The sequence below is a fragment of the Agrilus planipennis genome, unplaced genomic scaffold (genome assembly GCF_000699045.2).
Source record: "Agrilus planipennis isolate EAB-ADULT unplaced genomic scaffold, Apla_2.0 scaffold28, whole genome shotgun sequence".
Classification (NCBI taxonomy): domain Eukaryota; kingdom Metazoa; phylum Arthropoda; class Insecta; order Coleoptera; family Buprestidae; genus Agrilus; species Agrilus planipennis.
This window is the reverse complement of record NW_020438897.1, coordinates 947,154-966,033: the sequence shown is the minus strand read 5'-3', so window position 1 is coordinate 966,033 and position 18,880 is coordinate 947,154. Positions and strand designations below refer to the sequence as shown.

At 35.5% G+C, this 18,880-nt stretch overlaps 1 protein-coding gene across 1 annotated transcript in view; it reads right to left on the bottom strand.

The window, feature by feature from the left end:
• Positions 1 to 6,365: 6,365 nt before the first annotated feature.
• Positions 6,366 to 18,880, bottom strand: part of LOC108744557 (MICAL-like protein 2) — a 37,534-nt gene continuing 25,019 nt past the window's right edge. Inside the window, exon 3 of the mRNA XM_018480391.1 lies at positions 6,366 to 6,600. Coding sequence (XP_018335893.1) covers positions 6,381 to 6,600 — 220 coding nt within the window. The 3' untranslated portion in view covers positions 6,366 to 6,380. The remainder of the gene's footprint in view (positions 6,601 to 18,880) is intronic.

Below are 18,880 nucleotides of genomic sequence, written 5' to 3'. Positions count from 1 at the left end.
ATGGATCTCTCACAGTCTCTGTATGAGAGACTCGAACGATAAAATTGTTAATTCAGAGATTCGAGTCTCTCACAAAGAGACTGAATTAATAAAACTGAAAAATTGAGAGACTTGAGTCTCTCGTAGAAAGACTGAGTTATATGAAATATGTTGAACTTAGATAACTTTAACCATGTCTATCGAGACATCATTCATTGAGAGATTCGAGTCTCTCGTTCAAAGACTGGATACGAAATGAGGATCTCTCTATGAGCGACTTAAGTCTCTCGCTCATAACAGTTTCTTTGACAGTCTTTCGACAGTGTCTCTCAGCGAGACCAGAGAGATTCGATGAAAAACGGGGTTTCGAGTCTCGCTTTCAGAGACTCTGAGAGACTGAATATCTTTATCTCGGGTAGTCTTGCTGATATAATCTCGCTCTTCGTCTTTGCTTTGCATGTCAAGTCTTGGTCTTGCTCAATTAATTTCGGTCTTGTTTTTACTCTTGGTCTCGTTCGTCAGATCTTGGTTTTAGTCTTGGTCTTGTTCGTCAGATCTTGGTTTTAGCCTTGGTCTTCTTCGTTTGGTCTTTGTCTCAGTCTTGCAAGTACACAGACAATCTTGACCTTGATATGCAAGACTGCAATAGTAAGACCAATTTGACTCATCAGTCACTAAATTAAAGAGTTAGACAAGAAAAATTACAAAGGTTTTGATGAAATAACGTAATTATGATCGACAACCTGTTCTCCCTATAAGTACCTATATATAATCTATGAGTATAAATGTTTTGTTTAGTAACCACGTAGTCATAATTTTGTAAAATTGACGTTTACATCTGCACGAGTGATATATTTTGGTATATGGGCATAAATCTTCAACTAGACTTTAAATTTTCTGTTTTCAACCTACCAGTTGATTCATGCTATCGTGTGGGTGAGGAAAAAAGGTTAATAAGAATAAAAGCGTCGTAAAGGTGATGCGAATTATAATAATAATCGCATTCATCACGCGGTTTGTTTAGGAAGTTGCAAATCACGTCTGAAACCAGGCCAGTATATTGCGATTCCTGTCTCGTCGGCAAATAATAAGTCGAAAAATACGGCCGTCGAAATTGGAACAGGCAAGACTTTATTTTTATATTTATTGAGGCGAATCAGACGAGAGAAGCGCCAACCTATCAACACTCGACTGTTTCAGACTTTGTCACTATTATGATGACAACAGCATGGAACATCTTGAACAATTTTGGTCGCAGAAAAACGTCTTTTGAACCTATAATGACTAGTTTGAAGGAATTAAGAAAAAAGGCATCAAATAGATGTTTTTATACGTGGGAACTCAGAAGAAAAGGAAACTTTTCCAATTATTTTCTTATATTACGAGAAAGACATCGGAAAAAATAAGGTTTAGAAATTCTCTTATAGTTTCAATACACATACAGTTGGAATACATTACCCGACTCAAATTTATAGGAGCATGCCCCATATAGTATGCGGGCCTCATGTGGCTAACGAGGGGCAAGCCGATATAGGGATTTCCCCGTAGATTCCTAATGAAAATCCCATCAAAAAGAACTGGTGATACTAAAATGAGGATTGCCTTTTATGTTTTTCATATAGGTCTTAAGGGGCAAATCTATCACATGTATAAACTTACAATTAAATCTACCTTGTGGGGGCTCGATGAAGCAAATCCGTTTGAAAGTACTCTCGGTAAAATGAAAAAAATTATAATAATAATCTCCTTGCCCAATTACGTCGTCGTTTCAATGAAATCTTTTACATTGCAACGAACCAACAAGTGTACTCCTGATATTGTTATTATAAGGCAACAGAAACCAGACGCATTAGGTCGAAAAACAGTAAAACGATTGCAATTTAAAGTATTGTCCACTACAAAACATCCCAATAAAACAATGTTACGGGCAAACAAATTTTACAAATAAGTGCAATTTTTTCATTAATAATAAAGTTCATTTTATTCAAAAACTTTTGATGGAGTAGCAATCACTTTTCCCTGCGGGGGGCACATGCGGCATTCCTGATGATGCACAAATGCGGCAAGGCGTTATATGCCCCTTCCTTTCCCTAAGGGGCAACCTCACGGGACCCACAAGAGGTAGTGTGACAACCTACTTAAGTACCCTACCTGCGCTCCTCTTAAAATTCTAGCCGGTACCAGTCTTAGGGTTGACGATCTTATTATGAAGATGATTAGTATATACAGAATTCAAAGTCAAGTTTGGGACAATACCTACGTTTCACCTGAGGAAGCTTTACCTATTAAATGCAAAACTTATTACATATTATCTACACTGATTTTTTCCCTCAACTTAGCTTTGGATTCTGTAAAATCAAGCAAACTTTATGATGAGAATAACGCACACAAACCAACATGTGCTTATTATACATGCACGTATAATATTAACGTAAATACAGCTTGTCGTAAAAGTGAAATCATCACCGATTACGTTGTTAACACAACCATATACCAGATGCAACACTCCATATAATACAATATTTGACCCCTGACCCCGCAATCCATGATGGCGTTAACTTTCCGCTTAAGTGAAGAACTCGTTATTCATACGTAGTCATGTGTGGAGAAGAAAGAACCGTGGTTGACCTATGACATACGTGCGTCATCCTTAATAGTTTTCAATGTGCACTATTATTGTAACTGTTCATATGTGTATGTCCACGTGTACCATATAAAGGTATGATAATAAAAAATACACACTTTGTCTAATAAGAGTCATGGAGTATCAGTTATGGAGTATATAATTGATTTAGACGGAGGTTGTAAATGACACAACCAGTTTAATTTACTTGGATAATGTCAAAATCATCATCATCATAAGGTCGTCAGTCCTAAGACTGGTTGGACACGCACTTCCACTCTTTCCTATCCTGAGCTAATCTTCGCATTTCCCCAAAACCAGAACAAGCTACATACCTAACCATTTGCGAACAGTAATCTACTCTAAGTCTACCTCTACTCCTCTTTAATCCTGTTTCTGCCTCAAATATGTCTCTGACTAGACCTTCATACCTTGAAAAGATCTATCTCGCCTATTCCTTATTGACTTCTATAGAGTAGTCTATTCTCCTATTCTTTCTAATACCCCTTCATTTCTAACCTTTTCTATCCACGGTATCCTCATCGTTCGCCTGTAACACCACATTTAGAACGCTTCTAACCTTTTCTTTTCCGCATGTTTAGCACCCATACAGCGCCACGCTCCAACCATTAACCTTTAACAATCTTTTTAGAATTTCTAAATTAACCGTTCGCAAGCATCGAAGTCAACTTAAAATAACATGAAATTCATATTATAGAGAAACCGTTAATAATTTGAAATGTAACAGAAAAGTTTAAGTTTAAGTCAATTTTAAACCGAGATGATCCATCAACGCAAGTGAGGAATACGTTAAAAGAATACTTCGTAAAACAAAAAAACAAAGAACAATAATAAATAATACGTAACGTTACACTTTATTTGTATTTGCGATGGAAGAACATGCTAGCTAACTGTTCTATTGTATTTGCCTTTTACCACAGGATTGTATAATGAAAATTGAGCTACATTTGAATCGTTTCAGAAAAATATTATCAGAACATTATGCTTGCAGATAGCGACAGCTGGTGTACGGTTGATGCAGAGATACAGAACAACCAAAGCATAGATATTTATGATATTGTAACCTAATTATTAAAATTTAACAATATAATAATTTACTGTAACTACACCATACATTACGCTGATTTGCCGGCCGTCTCAATTGAAGACCAAACGATTTGGAAGAGATTTTGTTTAGCTCAATTTCCCTCCTAGTTGCTTTACGGTTTGCATTTCTTGTTTGACCTTTACGTTCCCGGAGTTTCTACTACCGCCTAACAGACATTATTATGTGGTGCATTTGGCGCCTTACCAAAACCAGACTGCGGGGAGTCCTAGACCATGACGCGCGATTAAAACGATTGATTATTCTGGTGCGCGGACGGCGCAAGCTAGTCATGTTACGACTTTTGAAATTTGCAAACCTATGTAGAGTGAGTAACGTGCCACGTCATAGTGCCTTTAGTAACTACTACCTGTGGAATCTAAGACAAAACTAGCAAAATCATTACTCCATAGTCCATACAGTTCATATGAATATACCCTTAGTAATCCACGTGTTACCTGGCAAGGGGATAAGTGAGCTTTCATTTTTTTCTCCTGCAGGGTGCACAAACAAGATCTTTGAACGAGCGCGTCGCGGGATCCTTTATTGTATTGTTGAACTGGGCACTTCGGGTTCTGGGCACAAGTTTTGTTCTGCACCGGTCCCCTAAGTAGCTAGGTTTGCTAATATAAAGCTGTGAATTTGGACGGATCAGTGAACTGTATTCAACCCAAAACTTTGGTAGGCGCAAAATTTAGAACAAAGCTATCTGTTATTTATTTTAGAAATAATTGTAGATATTTAAACGGTGCATTACTCCTTTTGGAGTTTTTAACACAAAATAGTTTAACCGAAACCTTACGGGAAGCAAACAAATCATTAGGAATTGTCGTAGCAACACCCACGACAACATCAGAAACTNTATCTGTTATTTATTTTAGAAATAATTGTAGATATTTAAACGGTGCATTACTCCTTTTGGAGTTTTTAACACAAAATAGTTTAACCGAAACCTTACGGGAAGCAAACAAATCATTAGGAATTGTCGTAGCAACACCCACGACAACATCAGAAACTGAAAGACGCTTTTCAACTTTCTCCCTCTTTCTCTCCTTCGAAATTGCACAGTCCAGGACCGTCTGACTGCTTTTGATGATGATTTCATTAAAACTATGGAGACTTGGGCTGGTCGTGACATTTTTTTTTATAAAGTGTCACAATTTTTTGTTTGATTGTTTTACCGGAATGTAGGTTTGTTTGATTAAGTAACTATTTGGGTTATTAATTTAAAAAAATTTAGATACCGGACTATTAGAAGTGACATAAATAAATAAATTCTGGGAAAAGAGACGTGTAATTTTAGCCTCGTGTCAGGGGCTGGTTGTTACACTATAAGGGGCAAAATGTTACAACAAAAACCAAACGTAATGTGACACTTTTTATTAAGAACAATGTCAGTTTATTACAATTATTATGACTACAACGTCAAACTACAATGTCTGTATAACAATCTTTTGCGTCATTAAAACAAAAACATAGTAACTTCGTTAAATAAAATTATAATCTTATTTTTTGGTCTTACGCCTCATAAAAATAAAATTTAAGTAACTTCCAACCCGGTAGAAAATTATAAATTTCTTTATTAAACAAAAACTTAGTATGAATTAACAAAACATATATTATGCCTCATCACATGAACAAAAAGAAATAAAGTCGTTTTTTTAAAAACAATCAGATCCTAAAAGCTAAAAAACAGTTCAATCAGTATAGTCTGAACGATTATTATCGCAATTCAAACATATGTAGGATAAAACATTTCGCTCAGCACACCTTACGCGCGATCATTTCTTACAAGCAACACACTGTACCCATTCCTCACCAGCTCCACAGCACCACTTTGATCAAACGGTTCACAATATATCAAAAATAATCATCTATACTTTCTTCGTCAGACTCAGAATCATTTAAAATCTTCCTTTTTACAGCCTTCTTCCTTGTTTCCTTAAGTGTTTTTTCACTCTTCATCTTTCCTGGCTCAGTTGACTTCCCTTTCTTAGTTACCTTTCCTTTTTTTGATGTAATTTCATTTTTCTTGCTCTGTTCCTGTACACTAGTACGGGGCAGGTAGTAACAAATAACAACCTGCCCCGAGAAAATGTCACTTTTAGCCACAACACCAAAACTGACCCTTCAAGGTTAAGTAGTAAAACCGCAAATAAGTATAACTGTATAAACGTCGATTCGTTGCAAAAAGTAAGGATTAGGGCACAAATATAACAAAATAGCGTTATTTGTTTAGCCACTGTAGCCGCTGTAACTACCTATCCCTGTCACGACCAGCCCCAGTCTCCCCTATGTATATTCAAAATTAATAAGTAAAACGAGAAAATTATAAAAGACAGTAAGACTGAATTAATTTTCAGAAAATGAGTAAGTTAATATTTGCAGGACGCCCAATTTTTTCCACGTTTCCGCAGGAACGAAGGTGTGTGGAACATGATGGTAAAGTCGCTCTCTTTGAGTCAAATAATTTATTGTCAACTTCGACTTTCTCAAATTTCCAACAATACGCACTAACGTTTCGGAACAAATTGAGCCGTTCGGAAATTCGATTTCGTGTAAATAGATTAGCTGTTTGTAAGAATTCGTGGGAAGAAATACTACAATGATTTCATTAATTGTAAGTAAACACGCTCGATTAATTTTATATAACGTAAACGCAGATTATGACAACTAAAAGACTACAAAATTGACAATAATCTTACCTTGAGATGCTACAAATGCTTGATAGAATTGAGAGAGATATGTGAGAATGGAAAGGCGGTCGGGGACGGAGCATTCTACCATGTCCTCCGGTTCTAGAAGGGCTGGGATACCCAAATGACGTTCTGCTGTTCTGAACGCAAGTTCATTGTTGTAGTAAATGTCGTCTTTGTTAAGTTTGGAGAAGTCTCTGTAACGAAATTTTCTCGTTTAGTATTCATATAAAATAGAAATGATTTTGTCGCGCACCAATAGTGTACGTCACATTTATACTAAAACGGATGTAATTTAAATAATAAATTGTTACGTGATTACGCCACTGGGTCACCGGAATAGGAGACACGAATGAATAAATATGAAATAATAGAACTTCGTATAATGAAAAAGTATTCGAAATGCCTGCTGTGTAGATTTTAATGCAAATATGAAAATAGTAAAGAAAGGTACTATTTAATTTCAATTCCTGTTGAGGCTTTATTCACTATTTACAATTGTGGAAGTATTCTTCTATTTTTTATTTGCATTATACCTATTTCAATACTTAGGGTGGCAGAGATCGGTATGGCATCTTCTGGGGTAAAATACTCTGCACGTAAAATAGTCCCCCTTTTGGATCTCCTGAGAGAATAGCTCTGTACGGATGCGAAATGCTGAAGGTGAGCGTGGCGGAAAAGAAAAGGCTAGAAGCATTCGAAATGTGGTGTCATAAACGAATAACGAGGATACCGAGGAAAAAGAAGGTTAGAAACGACGAAGTATTAATAAGGAATGAAGAGGTGAGATAGGTTGGCAGGACACCTTCTATGGCTGAAGGGCTAGTTACAGACATTTTGGAAACAGAAACATGAGTTAAAAGGGATAGAAGTAGTTAAGGATGTAAAAACTTCTAGTTTTAGGGAAATAGTACGAAGATTAGCTGAGAAAGAATGAAAGTGCGTGTACAACCACTCTTAGGAGTTATGATTATGATGATGATGATGATGTACCTATTTAATTAAGAAATTATCTCAAAAATATTTTTGTTATCATGAATTCCTATCCGTGCGGTATTATTTATATTGAACTTTCCATGTCAAGCATAAAATATTTTAAACCTACTAAATCTAGAATATATGAAGTAATTTCCCTGAAGATTTCAAGTTTTTTTTGATGCACCACTCGAAACTTTAAAAAATTAAACATTTGGTTGAGCATTTAATCAGCGAATCACTATAAAATAATCTTCTAATCTAGTGGGTAAGTAATATTAACACTAGCATATGTGCTACGAAGACATTTTAGATGGGTATACGTAGGTACTCCTCCGTCCCAAATGTAGTCGGGTTCAACTAGTGACTATAATTAGTAAAACCACGATATCCGGTTCATAATATGAAGGACGCCGATCAATTTCAACTTGGCTAAAATGCTGTTAAACCTTGCATTTCATGACAACACAAATACATATCCAAACCATTTATGGTATGTTTTTAACATTCACGATCAGGTTATGAATCATATTTTTGCAGATGTATCTACATAGAAAATAGAAAACAATAATTTGTTCACAAACGAAACAAGTATACAGTTTTACTAACGGTCATAAACCAGAAGGCGATATTTTATTACAGTAACACCCTATTATTTATACAGTCAAAGCACTTATTTCGTAGCCACATCGCAATAAATTTTATTGCCTATAAGACATCAAAAGAATGCGAAAAAAGAAAATGAATAAAGAGCATGAAGAAGCTTTATTATGATCGGGTTTATGTTTAGATCGCATTGGCCGCAATATACTCCTATGCATACAGACGCAGTTAATGCCCTTGTCGCAGTAAATACAATAATGCATTCGTAGACAAATTGACATTAACATATTTCCCATACAGTAATATCTAAACAAAGCGCTGTGCGTGAATATTGAACGTAAGCGTTCTGCCAACCATCAATCGCACACGGCATATCTACTTATCTACCCTCGAATGAGTCCTGCATCATAGTTTCCTTGCAGGGGAAAAGGAGGCTTGATAACGGGACTTCCCCGACTTCTATTCGGCTGAATTAGTCATCATACTTTTTGAAACAATGGAAATTTACACTGATTGTGACTTGTAGAGAGAGGCGCGGATAGGTGCGAGACATTTAGAACAATTAGCTTAATTTCTCATGTCTCAAAAATCTTGACTAGAATTGTAAGGAGAAGAAATAGAGGAACGCGGGAGGCCATTCTAGCTTTACGGGTAACAACAGAGAAAACGATAGAAAAAAATCGGTTGTCTGTAAAGTCGGTTTACTGACGATAGTTGAACGTGACAACGTCATAAGAAAATACTGATGCAATGGTTTCATTTTTCAAAAGAAAATTTTAATTTTATTTGTTTGATAGATATTTTGTATGTATATAGAGAAGGAGGTAAATGGAAATGTATTATTGTATAGCAGCTGTCCACGCGGACGCATCTCTCAGTCAAGTAGGAGAGAGACAGATGTCGAACGCTGCCGAACGCGGAGGCCGATTGTGCCTCTTTGTCGCTCGTTCCGCGCTCTCGCTTGCACTTCCAAGCCTTAAATGGAACGCCTCAGAGCGAGGTAACGCCGCATGAGTCATGTTTTTTCGTACGTGCAGCCGGCTCCATCGAATTATAAGACGTTGTCACGTCAAAAGGAAGAGTGCGTACATAGGATTTGTAGATTTAGAAAAATATTTTGACAATGTTAAATGGGGCAAGATGTTAAATATACTTAAAAATGTAGGGATGAGTTACAAAGATAGAAGAGTGATATTTAGTTTGTATAGAGCAACAGGCAGTTATAGAGATGGGGCTGCAACGTAGAGAAGTAAATATTAGGAAGGGAGTCCGACAGGGATGCACACTGTCACCGCTACTTTTTAATCTATACATCGAAGACGCGATCAACATCATTAAAGACAGTACAACTGTAGGGATAGATGTACAAGGGCAAAAGATTAGTATGCTTAGATTTGCAGATGATATAGCAGTATTAGCATCTAGCAAGGAGGACTTAGAGATAGCTTTAAATAAAATGGAAGCGGTACTGACAGATCAGTACTGTATGAAAATAAATAAAAGTAAAACTAAAATACTGGTATGCAAGGGAAGAAAAAGTATTGAATGAGCGAATATAAAGATAGGAGACGAAAAATTAGAAGAAGTGGCCGATTTTAGGTATGTAGGAAGCCATATAAGTAAGGACGGAAGGAGTACTAGGGATATAAAGTAAAGACGATAGTCGCCTGCTTGGTTTCTCTCCTTTTTGTTGTAAAGAAAGAGGAAGGAGGGAACTTCCACCACTATAACATCTGGAGTCTGTGGAAGCAAAAAGCACGAGATGGCTACCACAACACTCACTTCGTTCATTTTATCTTTTGTTACCGTAACGAAGCTGGTGTTGTGGTCATTTCCTTTCATCTCAAGATAGTGACAAATGGAAGTTCTCTCCCCCTCACCCCTCAGAAACGAAAGAAAACTAAGCAAAGACAGTCCCCTATACAATAGAACCGTTTACTAATTTCTATTCGATTCTACGCCTTTACATTTTGGCTGCAACTTACAAACATATAGGGTTCTGCATGTTCTACAAGATTATTCCTATCGTCCTATCCCTTTTCACCATATAATTTTCAATTTTTAACAACACTTGGGTTGAGACCATCAGTGATGGTAACGAAATAAGTCTATGTTTTTGACGGCACCCCATAGAATTAATTCAATACTCTTTTCAACGATATCACACGCAGGTAAAATTATTTTGCACACTGTTTTCATGTGTGGATTTGTAACATATATAACTTTAAATGCGATTTCCGTTTGTGGTCCAAACTCTAATTAGAGTCTGATTAGCTAATAAAAGCAAAGGAACAGCATGTACCATCAGGTAATTTGGTACGAGCACATGCGGCTTTAACTGGTCCTTTCGTTAAATGGTGTACGGCGTACGTAATTTATTTCATTAAAAACTAATGTTCGTACAACGAGTTTAACATGTACTATTAGTTAAATACTTTTTTTTAATATTCTCTTTACAAGAACTTGTGTGACAATCTGCCGCCGTCTTACGTATATATGCTGTATGTGTAACGGAACAACAACAGAACGGCACATTATTCATCCACGTCCTCCACAAGTACGTTCTGAATATTCACGATTACCATTTTGGGGCAATTATTGATTTAATGTCCAGTCGAGTGTGCAACGAGAATGTACTTACAACCTTTTCCGTGTTAAAGAGACTTTATTACCTAACATATCTGCATAACTTGCGGTTGTGAAAGCAAGGCTGTCCTCCTCCTGTTTACATAGCGTTTCGACTTTTGCTATAAGCGCGGCAAACAACGGCTATCTGCCTCGATCAGGCGAATACCAGCTCGCATCATTTTATACTTACAATAATTTACAGATGTTTAAGAAACATTATAGTCAGGACGAGCGTTCGACATTTCAATACATACCTATACATATTTGGTTTGAAGTCAAACAATGTACGAGTTAATTCTACAAAAGGATTTTCTATTAACGTCGATTGAATAACCACAACAGAGAACGTGGTGAACGCCATCTATAGAAATTTGCTACTAATTATGGTTCGATAATATTTGACCACATCCTTTCACGATTCAGGATAGCGACTTGTCAAAATAAACCATGGTGTGATAATGAGATTCAAAGAGATCGAAATTTTATCATGCGGAACATTATCTCATAATTAGTAGAATATTTCTATAGATGGCATTCACCACGCCGTCTGTAGTTATTCAATAAACGCCGTTTGAAGGCAACAAGTATCGAAATTGTTTACGGTGTGCTGATGAAATCCAAAGGGACTGACTGAGACACTGACAGTTTTGACAAACTATCTACTGACTAACTTTGACTGTTAATATCAATGTTTTTCTTTCACATGATAATTAATTTAACATTTTGATATATATATTTTGTGATCCTGATCTCTTGCTATCTTGCTGAAATGATTTAACTTTTGTCTACGTGAACAATTTAATATTAGTAAGTACCAACTATTTTAGAATTAGTAACCAGCTGTTCGTAGGTTGATAGCTGCTTGTTGGATGAAGATTTGTTTGGTGTGAAGATTTAATGGTGTCTGAGAATCAGCATGTTTGAAATTGCGATCCATTCCCCATCCTTGATCAAGGATTACTGCGGTTTCTATTTAATGAGTAGATATACTTGAGATGAACTACACTTTTTGTTTCATATTGAATATTCTTGAGCTATCCAATAACATCGAGGATGGAATGTCACCTTCTTTCTGAGTTCCAATTAAAATTACAACGCAATTTTACCGAATCCAACAAGTTTCTCGATGTTTGTCTCTCATAGGAGCATTGTCCGAAAACAATTCTCTGCTTCTATTCTTCTGTCTCTATTTTAGCGTTAAACAATAATGAACGGTTTTTCCAACTAGTACATGACAGTAACGTTAATCCGAAATGGAAAAAACTAATTATACCATTAAAGCTTCGAGTGATTTTGTAGACACTCATCAAAATTTCCGGCGTTGTTTACATCCGGTCCGGCTTCCAACTTTTTGCTGCACAAGTACCCAGTTCTCCGAATGGTGGTATTACCTTTCCAAGAAGTTTAAGGTTCGGTTCGATATTATATTTCCAACTATTCAGTTCTGAATTTCTGAAGCACTACTTGTTATTGCCATTTTTCATTGCTAGGAAATTCATTGTAGTTTTAATTTACAGTTTAAGCCACTGCATAATCATAAGAAGCATCAGTTAGTTAATCTAATTGACAATTTTGTATTAAAAGCGAACTACTGAATTACTACAGAACAGTATGGATCTATGATCTTATAGAATGTTTTGCTTAAGGTCATACACTTGAAAAAAGTTCCTCTTGCCACAGAGGTCGTGGGCAACAATGGCCAATTGTTTCGTTTACTTTTATGTCGATTTTTCGCTTCGTGACTTCGATTGCATCAAGGACGAGTCTGCGGCCGCTGTCGCGTTGATGTAGCCCAAGCAAGCTAGGATATAATTAATTACATAAAAGTATTACAGTAACCCATTAGACTTAACAAAAAATGTGATCCATCATCTCATAACTGACTGACAGATTAGTGCACCGGTTACCACAAAAAAAGCGGTAGGCACCAGCGTAAACGTTTATTTTTCTTAATATCGAACAACTACTAGTTCTTCCACACAGTTAACATCGATAGTTTAGTCTGATTTGCAAATCGATTCTTTATTCGATGGTTGTCATGTGACTTTTCGGGAAAATACTCTTTTAAAGGTTCTTTCTTTCAAAAAAATAGTGACCATAAAATGAACTGTTATTAAAGTTCAGCCTTTCAATACTGGTTTGGTCATGAAAAATATGCAGTTTTTATGGTTAAATACAGAACGGTTGCTACTCGCAGAATTTCCTATATTTTTATTAGGACAAAAAACACCGTATCTCGCGAAATCCCTATAATCTTTCGTTAAATGGTGTACACCTTCCACCTGGGAACCGCTGCATTAGAAGATATATTGAGGTACTCTGTTTACTTCATTTTTACCAGTAATTATAGGCTAATGCACTTTCTTCCCTTGTTGTTTTTATGTTGACATATTTTGTAAAAGAAGTTGTCTAGTTCAAAAACGATTTCCTTAAACCACTGATGATGTCCCTTAAGAGGATGAAAATTATTAGGTAGCGGTAAGTTTGCATGCACCATCCGTCAAACGATATTGTGGGAACTTTTCAGGTACATATTAGGTAAACTAATTCACACGCAATCCCGCACTAATTTATGCTATTAAATATCCATTAATTTGCAACCAAAGGTGACGATATTTATTGCTCGTGAATAAGTGGCGACATCCGCCAAAAAGTTACCATTTTCAAAATGAAAAAAAAATCCAGCATGTTGGTTCCTTTGTTCTCACGAACAGCGCTCAAATGCACGCGAGTTCTTCCTGTTGTTTATTTAGTAAGAAACCATTGTCTCACGGGTCGTTAAACTGTGCGAAACTGAAATAGCCCAATTTCTTAGCTGTAATCGGAATGAGAAAAAAGGACGTAGCAACAACATTAGTAATAGCCAACATTACACGCTGAAATGAATGCAGCAGCGGAATTTTTTATTTTATTTCTGCGTATACATAACATATGTGCAGTTATTTCACGTGTGTCGCTTTTAATTTAATGAATAACATATTAGAAGGAAAGATTGCGTTGAGTTGGCCACTTTCCTAATTGCTTTTCGTGGAAAACGTGTCACGAAAGTCTTACCTTAACGCTGAATTGTTATATTATCACTAACACGAGGTTACTGCTTTTGTATTTTTAAAGAATTTACAAGCAGAATATACAACAATAATTACCCTAGACAAAAAATTTCAGTCTCTCTCCAGTCTCTCAGAGTCTTTCAGCGTCTCTCACAGTCTTTCACAGTCTCTCAGTTATTGCCTAGGTGTTTTTATGGATCTCTCACAGTCTCTGTATGAGAGACTCGAACGATAAAATTGTTAATTCAGAGATTCGAGTCTATCACAGAGAGACTGAATGAATAAAAGTGAAAAATTGAGAGACTCGAGTCTCTTGTAGAAAGACTGAGATCTCTGAAATATGTTTAACTTAGAAAATTTTAACCATGTCTATCGAGACACCACTTATTGAGAGATTCGAGTCTCTCGTTCAGAGATTCGGTATATAAGGTATGTAGATATGTATATTGACAACGGTAAAGCTTTTATCTAAATTTTACTATGTTGACGTTTCGATACATAAATACAAACTTATTAACTTGTAGTGATATGCCTATTCCACAGGAAATTCGCCACAAAATCAGAAGCGTACTTCCTGAGGATTATGATAATAGATAATATTTGTTTTGTGTTTTTATACAGTTTTATATCACTTATTTGTTTACGATATTTTAATGCGACCTAACGGTTCACTTTTCAACAAGCTTCAAGAAAGAGGAAATTATAAAATCAACTTTTTCGATTTCTTCGATTCCTTTTTTTGCCTGATAGGTCATGTCTCTTAAGGAGGTTCCATTAAATATGAAGTAAATATTCTATCTCTAAAGATGGAAAATTAGAGGATAATAAAAGAAATAGTCGGCGAAATTAAAACTTATTAGCTTTTTAGTTCTTTGTGCCACTTGTTGGCAGTAAATTTCATAATGATATCAGTTCCTACGACATAAACAATTCATACAACTGATTAGATGCGTCATTTACTATAAAACAAGTGAAAGTGACGGCACAATTGTTTGCGATATATTAAATGGCTTCTTGTAGCATTGATAGCTCATAATTGCCTTAACAAATGTATTCTAGTAACTGGTTAAACCCGGTGAAATTTGGACAGATTAGTGCTGTTGTCAGTGGTGCATTATATTTTAATCATGGCCATCCCCCATATATTCATATGTAGATACGTATAAAAGCTAAGTAAAACAGAAAGTAGGAGGGGTTGTGATCGCTATATTGCCTCAATATTAAAACGGATTTTTTGCTATTAACTATTGTTACTACTTAGAGACGATATGCTGACGTCAGTAAATAATTACACTACATTATGGTGTTTTTCACTCTTCCCTCTAAAAAAACTGCACATTCAAAGAAATTCGTGTATCTTTACCTTCAAACTTGGGAGAATAGTTAATTTACTACTGTAATTAATGATAATTTAAATGTTTATTCAATCAAGGCCTTCCAATAACTACTACTTTTAATCGCCTACGAAACCATTTAAAATTAGAAATAACTGCAATAAATTTACGCTCAATTTATTCCCGTTTTCTTGCCCTAATTTTCATCAATTTAAGGCAATCAATTTAAGGATATCAACCATCAATTAAGTTCAATGACATCGCTAATTTTTAGCCTACATGTTTACAAACAATCATCATAATTATATATCATTGCTCAATGGTCATTGGTGATAATTGCTTACGATTTTTAATTTAGAATCCATTAGTGTGATGCATATTTGTACCAATAAAAACAATTGTAATTGTCAACAAAATTTAAACAATAATAAGTAAATCCCCTTCATAAGTACTAATACAATAAAATATATAGAAATATAGCATACCACAATGAAGGGTAAACTAAATGAAGTATAATTTTCTAAGGACAGACAAACACTACCTAATAAGATTATTTAATCTAATAAAATGAAATTTTACTAAACATTCATCGATTAGAGTACCTATCTACGAATAGACGTACCTTTACGTACACATTAAAATTAATAAAAACAAATTACAAACATTGGTATGCAAGGGAGATAAAAGCAGGATTAGCGCGGAATAAAAGAAACAAAGCATTTAAGACGTTATACTATAGACGGAGGATATGAATATACCCTGTAAATATGAGAAATAGTTACAAACTGAAAAAGGACAACAGAGAACGCTGAGAGTCAGTAAGAAAAAGGAGATACATGACTAGGACTAGGACGAATCTAGCTACACACATGCTAGAAGCAGAAACAAAAGTATGTTCCCCTATTCTTTCTAATATCTCTTCAATTCTAACCTTCTCTATCCTCTCATCATTCGTCTGTGACACTACATGTCGAACGCTTCTAACCTTTTCTTTTCCGCAGCGTCCACTGTCCATGTTTCGCACCCGTACAGCGCCGCGCTCCAAACATACACCTTTAACAATCTTTTCCGAATTTTTAAATTAACCGTTCGCGACCATAGAAGTGACTTCTTTTTATTGACGGCGACTCGACCCTGCGCTATCCTCTGCTTTATATCCCTACTACTCCTTCCGTCCTGACTTATCTGACTTCCTAGATACTTAAAATCAGCTACTTCTTTTAATCTTTCGTCTCCTATCCTTATATTCCCTTCCATTTTATTTAAAGCTATCTCTATCTCCTCCTTGCTAGATGCTAATACTGCTATATCATCTGCAAATATAAGCATACTAATCTTTTACCCCTCTATATCTATCCCTACAGTTGTAGGTACTGTCTTTAATGATGTTGATTGTTGTATGTGATTTTAAATACGAAAACATTGAATGTTATGGTATTAAAAGACTTTCACATTGCATTTATAATAATTGTAGCTATAAGTCCCTTGCAGCTATAAAATGTTAATTTTCCTTCTTGAATATTTAATACGCCTATCAAGCCTAGAAACAAAACCCGAATCTCTTGACATTATAAAAAATTAAAATAATTAGCAACACATGTATTAAGGAAATCATTTTTAATTTAAATGTTCATGCTGACAGTCGATTAAGTTTGTTTGATTTCACTGATTGACTTGTCACGTTATGTTGCTGGTGACTTTCCTCATTAAAAAAGGTATTTATTCACAGACAATATTAATTTTACGCGGTTAACAGCATGTATTCAACTTATTCAGTGGGTCAGGTGCAAACACACACAAATACGAGGAACTAATAGAGGTCGGTACTAAATGGTAAAAAATATACATCAATCAAGATAACGGAAAGCGAAGGACGCCAAGGACGACTGCTGCATCGATTAACGTTGGATGCGGAAACTACACAAAACAAATTTGTTGTACACACGATTTGGCAATCTAATTCAAAATATTTTTAAATTCAATTGTATGCAAATGGTTTGCTAATGATAAATATCAAGCACAAACCTATTATGTACAAGATAAAAAACATTTTACAATAGATACGTTTAGTAAACGACATTTACTTTTGGTATAAGCAAATCGCCGAAAACGAAAAACTAGATTTTCATTTGATAGACAGTTGTGGAGTCATTTGAAATAATCCTGAATAGCACGTAAGTGTGGCTTTGTACAAAGATTTTTTTTCTATTTATATTTTATTTAAGTACTACTGCAGTATAATGCAGCTTTGGAAGAAAAACGAGAAAGAGCAGCATATAGATATCTTTTTTTGGTAAAGGTCTAGATGATGGCCCCCACCCCCAAAAGGGGGGGAATCAAAAGAGGAGGTCTCCCCAACCACTGTACTATAAAAAGTTCGTGGCGGTCTCACCCCCATAAAAAGTTATGGGGGTTCAAAGTTAATAAATATGCCAATTTTTATACATTTCTAGGCATGTAAATATTTATATAGTCATTCTTAAACAATATTCAAAGGTAAAACTAATGAAAAATACATAAAAATATTGAGAAAGTTATATAAAACATTATTTAAGTATCTTTATCATTAAGTTAGGTTAGGTTAGGTTATCGGGTTTTGTTCAAGTGACCACCCTCTTTCGATCCCCCACTTCCACCCGCTTGAAAATAATTTTTTTATTGAATTTTATTTGAATTATAGTGTATGGAAATTGTCAAAGTAATCAACCGCCGCAAACTTTTTATGGGGTTTTACTCAGGTGACCACCCTCTTTCGATCCCCCACCTCCACCCGCTTGAAAATAATTATTTTATTGAATTTTATTGGAATTATAGTCTATGAAAATTGTCAAAATAATCCACTTTCAACCCCATAAGTTTTTATGGGGGTGAGATAGCCGAAAATTTTTTATGGGGTTTTACTCAGGTGACCACCTTCTTTCGATCCCCCTACCCCCACACCCTTTGGGGGTGGAGGGCCATCATCTAACCCCCATAACTTTTTATGGGGGTGAGACCGCCACGAACTTTTTATGGTACAGTGGTAGGGGAGCCCTCCTCTTTCGATCCTTTTGGGGGTGGGGGCCATGATCTAGACCTTTACCCTTTTTTTTTGTTCTTTATTTCAGTTAATTTTCAACATGTATGAATAGAAACCAAAATCATCAAAAAAACTATCATAATGCCATTAATGCACCTGTATCACGCTAGTAGATCACATACTAAATTCCCTCACCTAAACATAATATGTATCAAGCTTGCAGTTCGTTATCTGATTTCCTCAAAACAAAATCATAACATTTTACAAAATTAGAGCATAATATCAGCGGAAACAAGCATGTGATTTGGTAGCATGATATCTATCAATCTCGCAGTAGATCATCTGATTCTTGGGATCAATACGGTCCATAAAATTAGAGCATAATATCGACTGATCGTGAAATCATCTGATTTCCTGAGATCCCGAGATGAAACGAATGTATGTGAACGGTTAACATGATGTCATGCCAGCAGATCAACTGATTTCTCGAGATCTTCAAAATTAATTCTTTCACTACAAATTACTCATTTTTTTCTGTTTCTAATATGTGATTATTTTAATCATTTGAGCCACAAGATATATAGGTACATATCTACATACCCATTTTTAAGGTTCCATATCTCAATAATATGGCTTATCTGTCCACCTGCTTGTAACAGCCGCTTCTCAGTATTTTAAAAGCTATTTTACGGAGAAATTTGAAATTTCACGCAGCAATAAAATTAATTATTAGGAAGCATTTTTAGAGTGATTGATAAACAAAGCCAAACAGACATCATCAAAGAATCCTGAAATATCCCTTTTTAATTGCTACAAAGGACATTTTTGGACACATTGCAGAAAATTACCATAAAAAGCATGTCCTCGA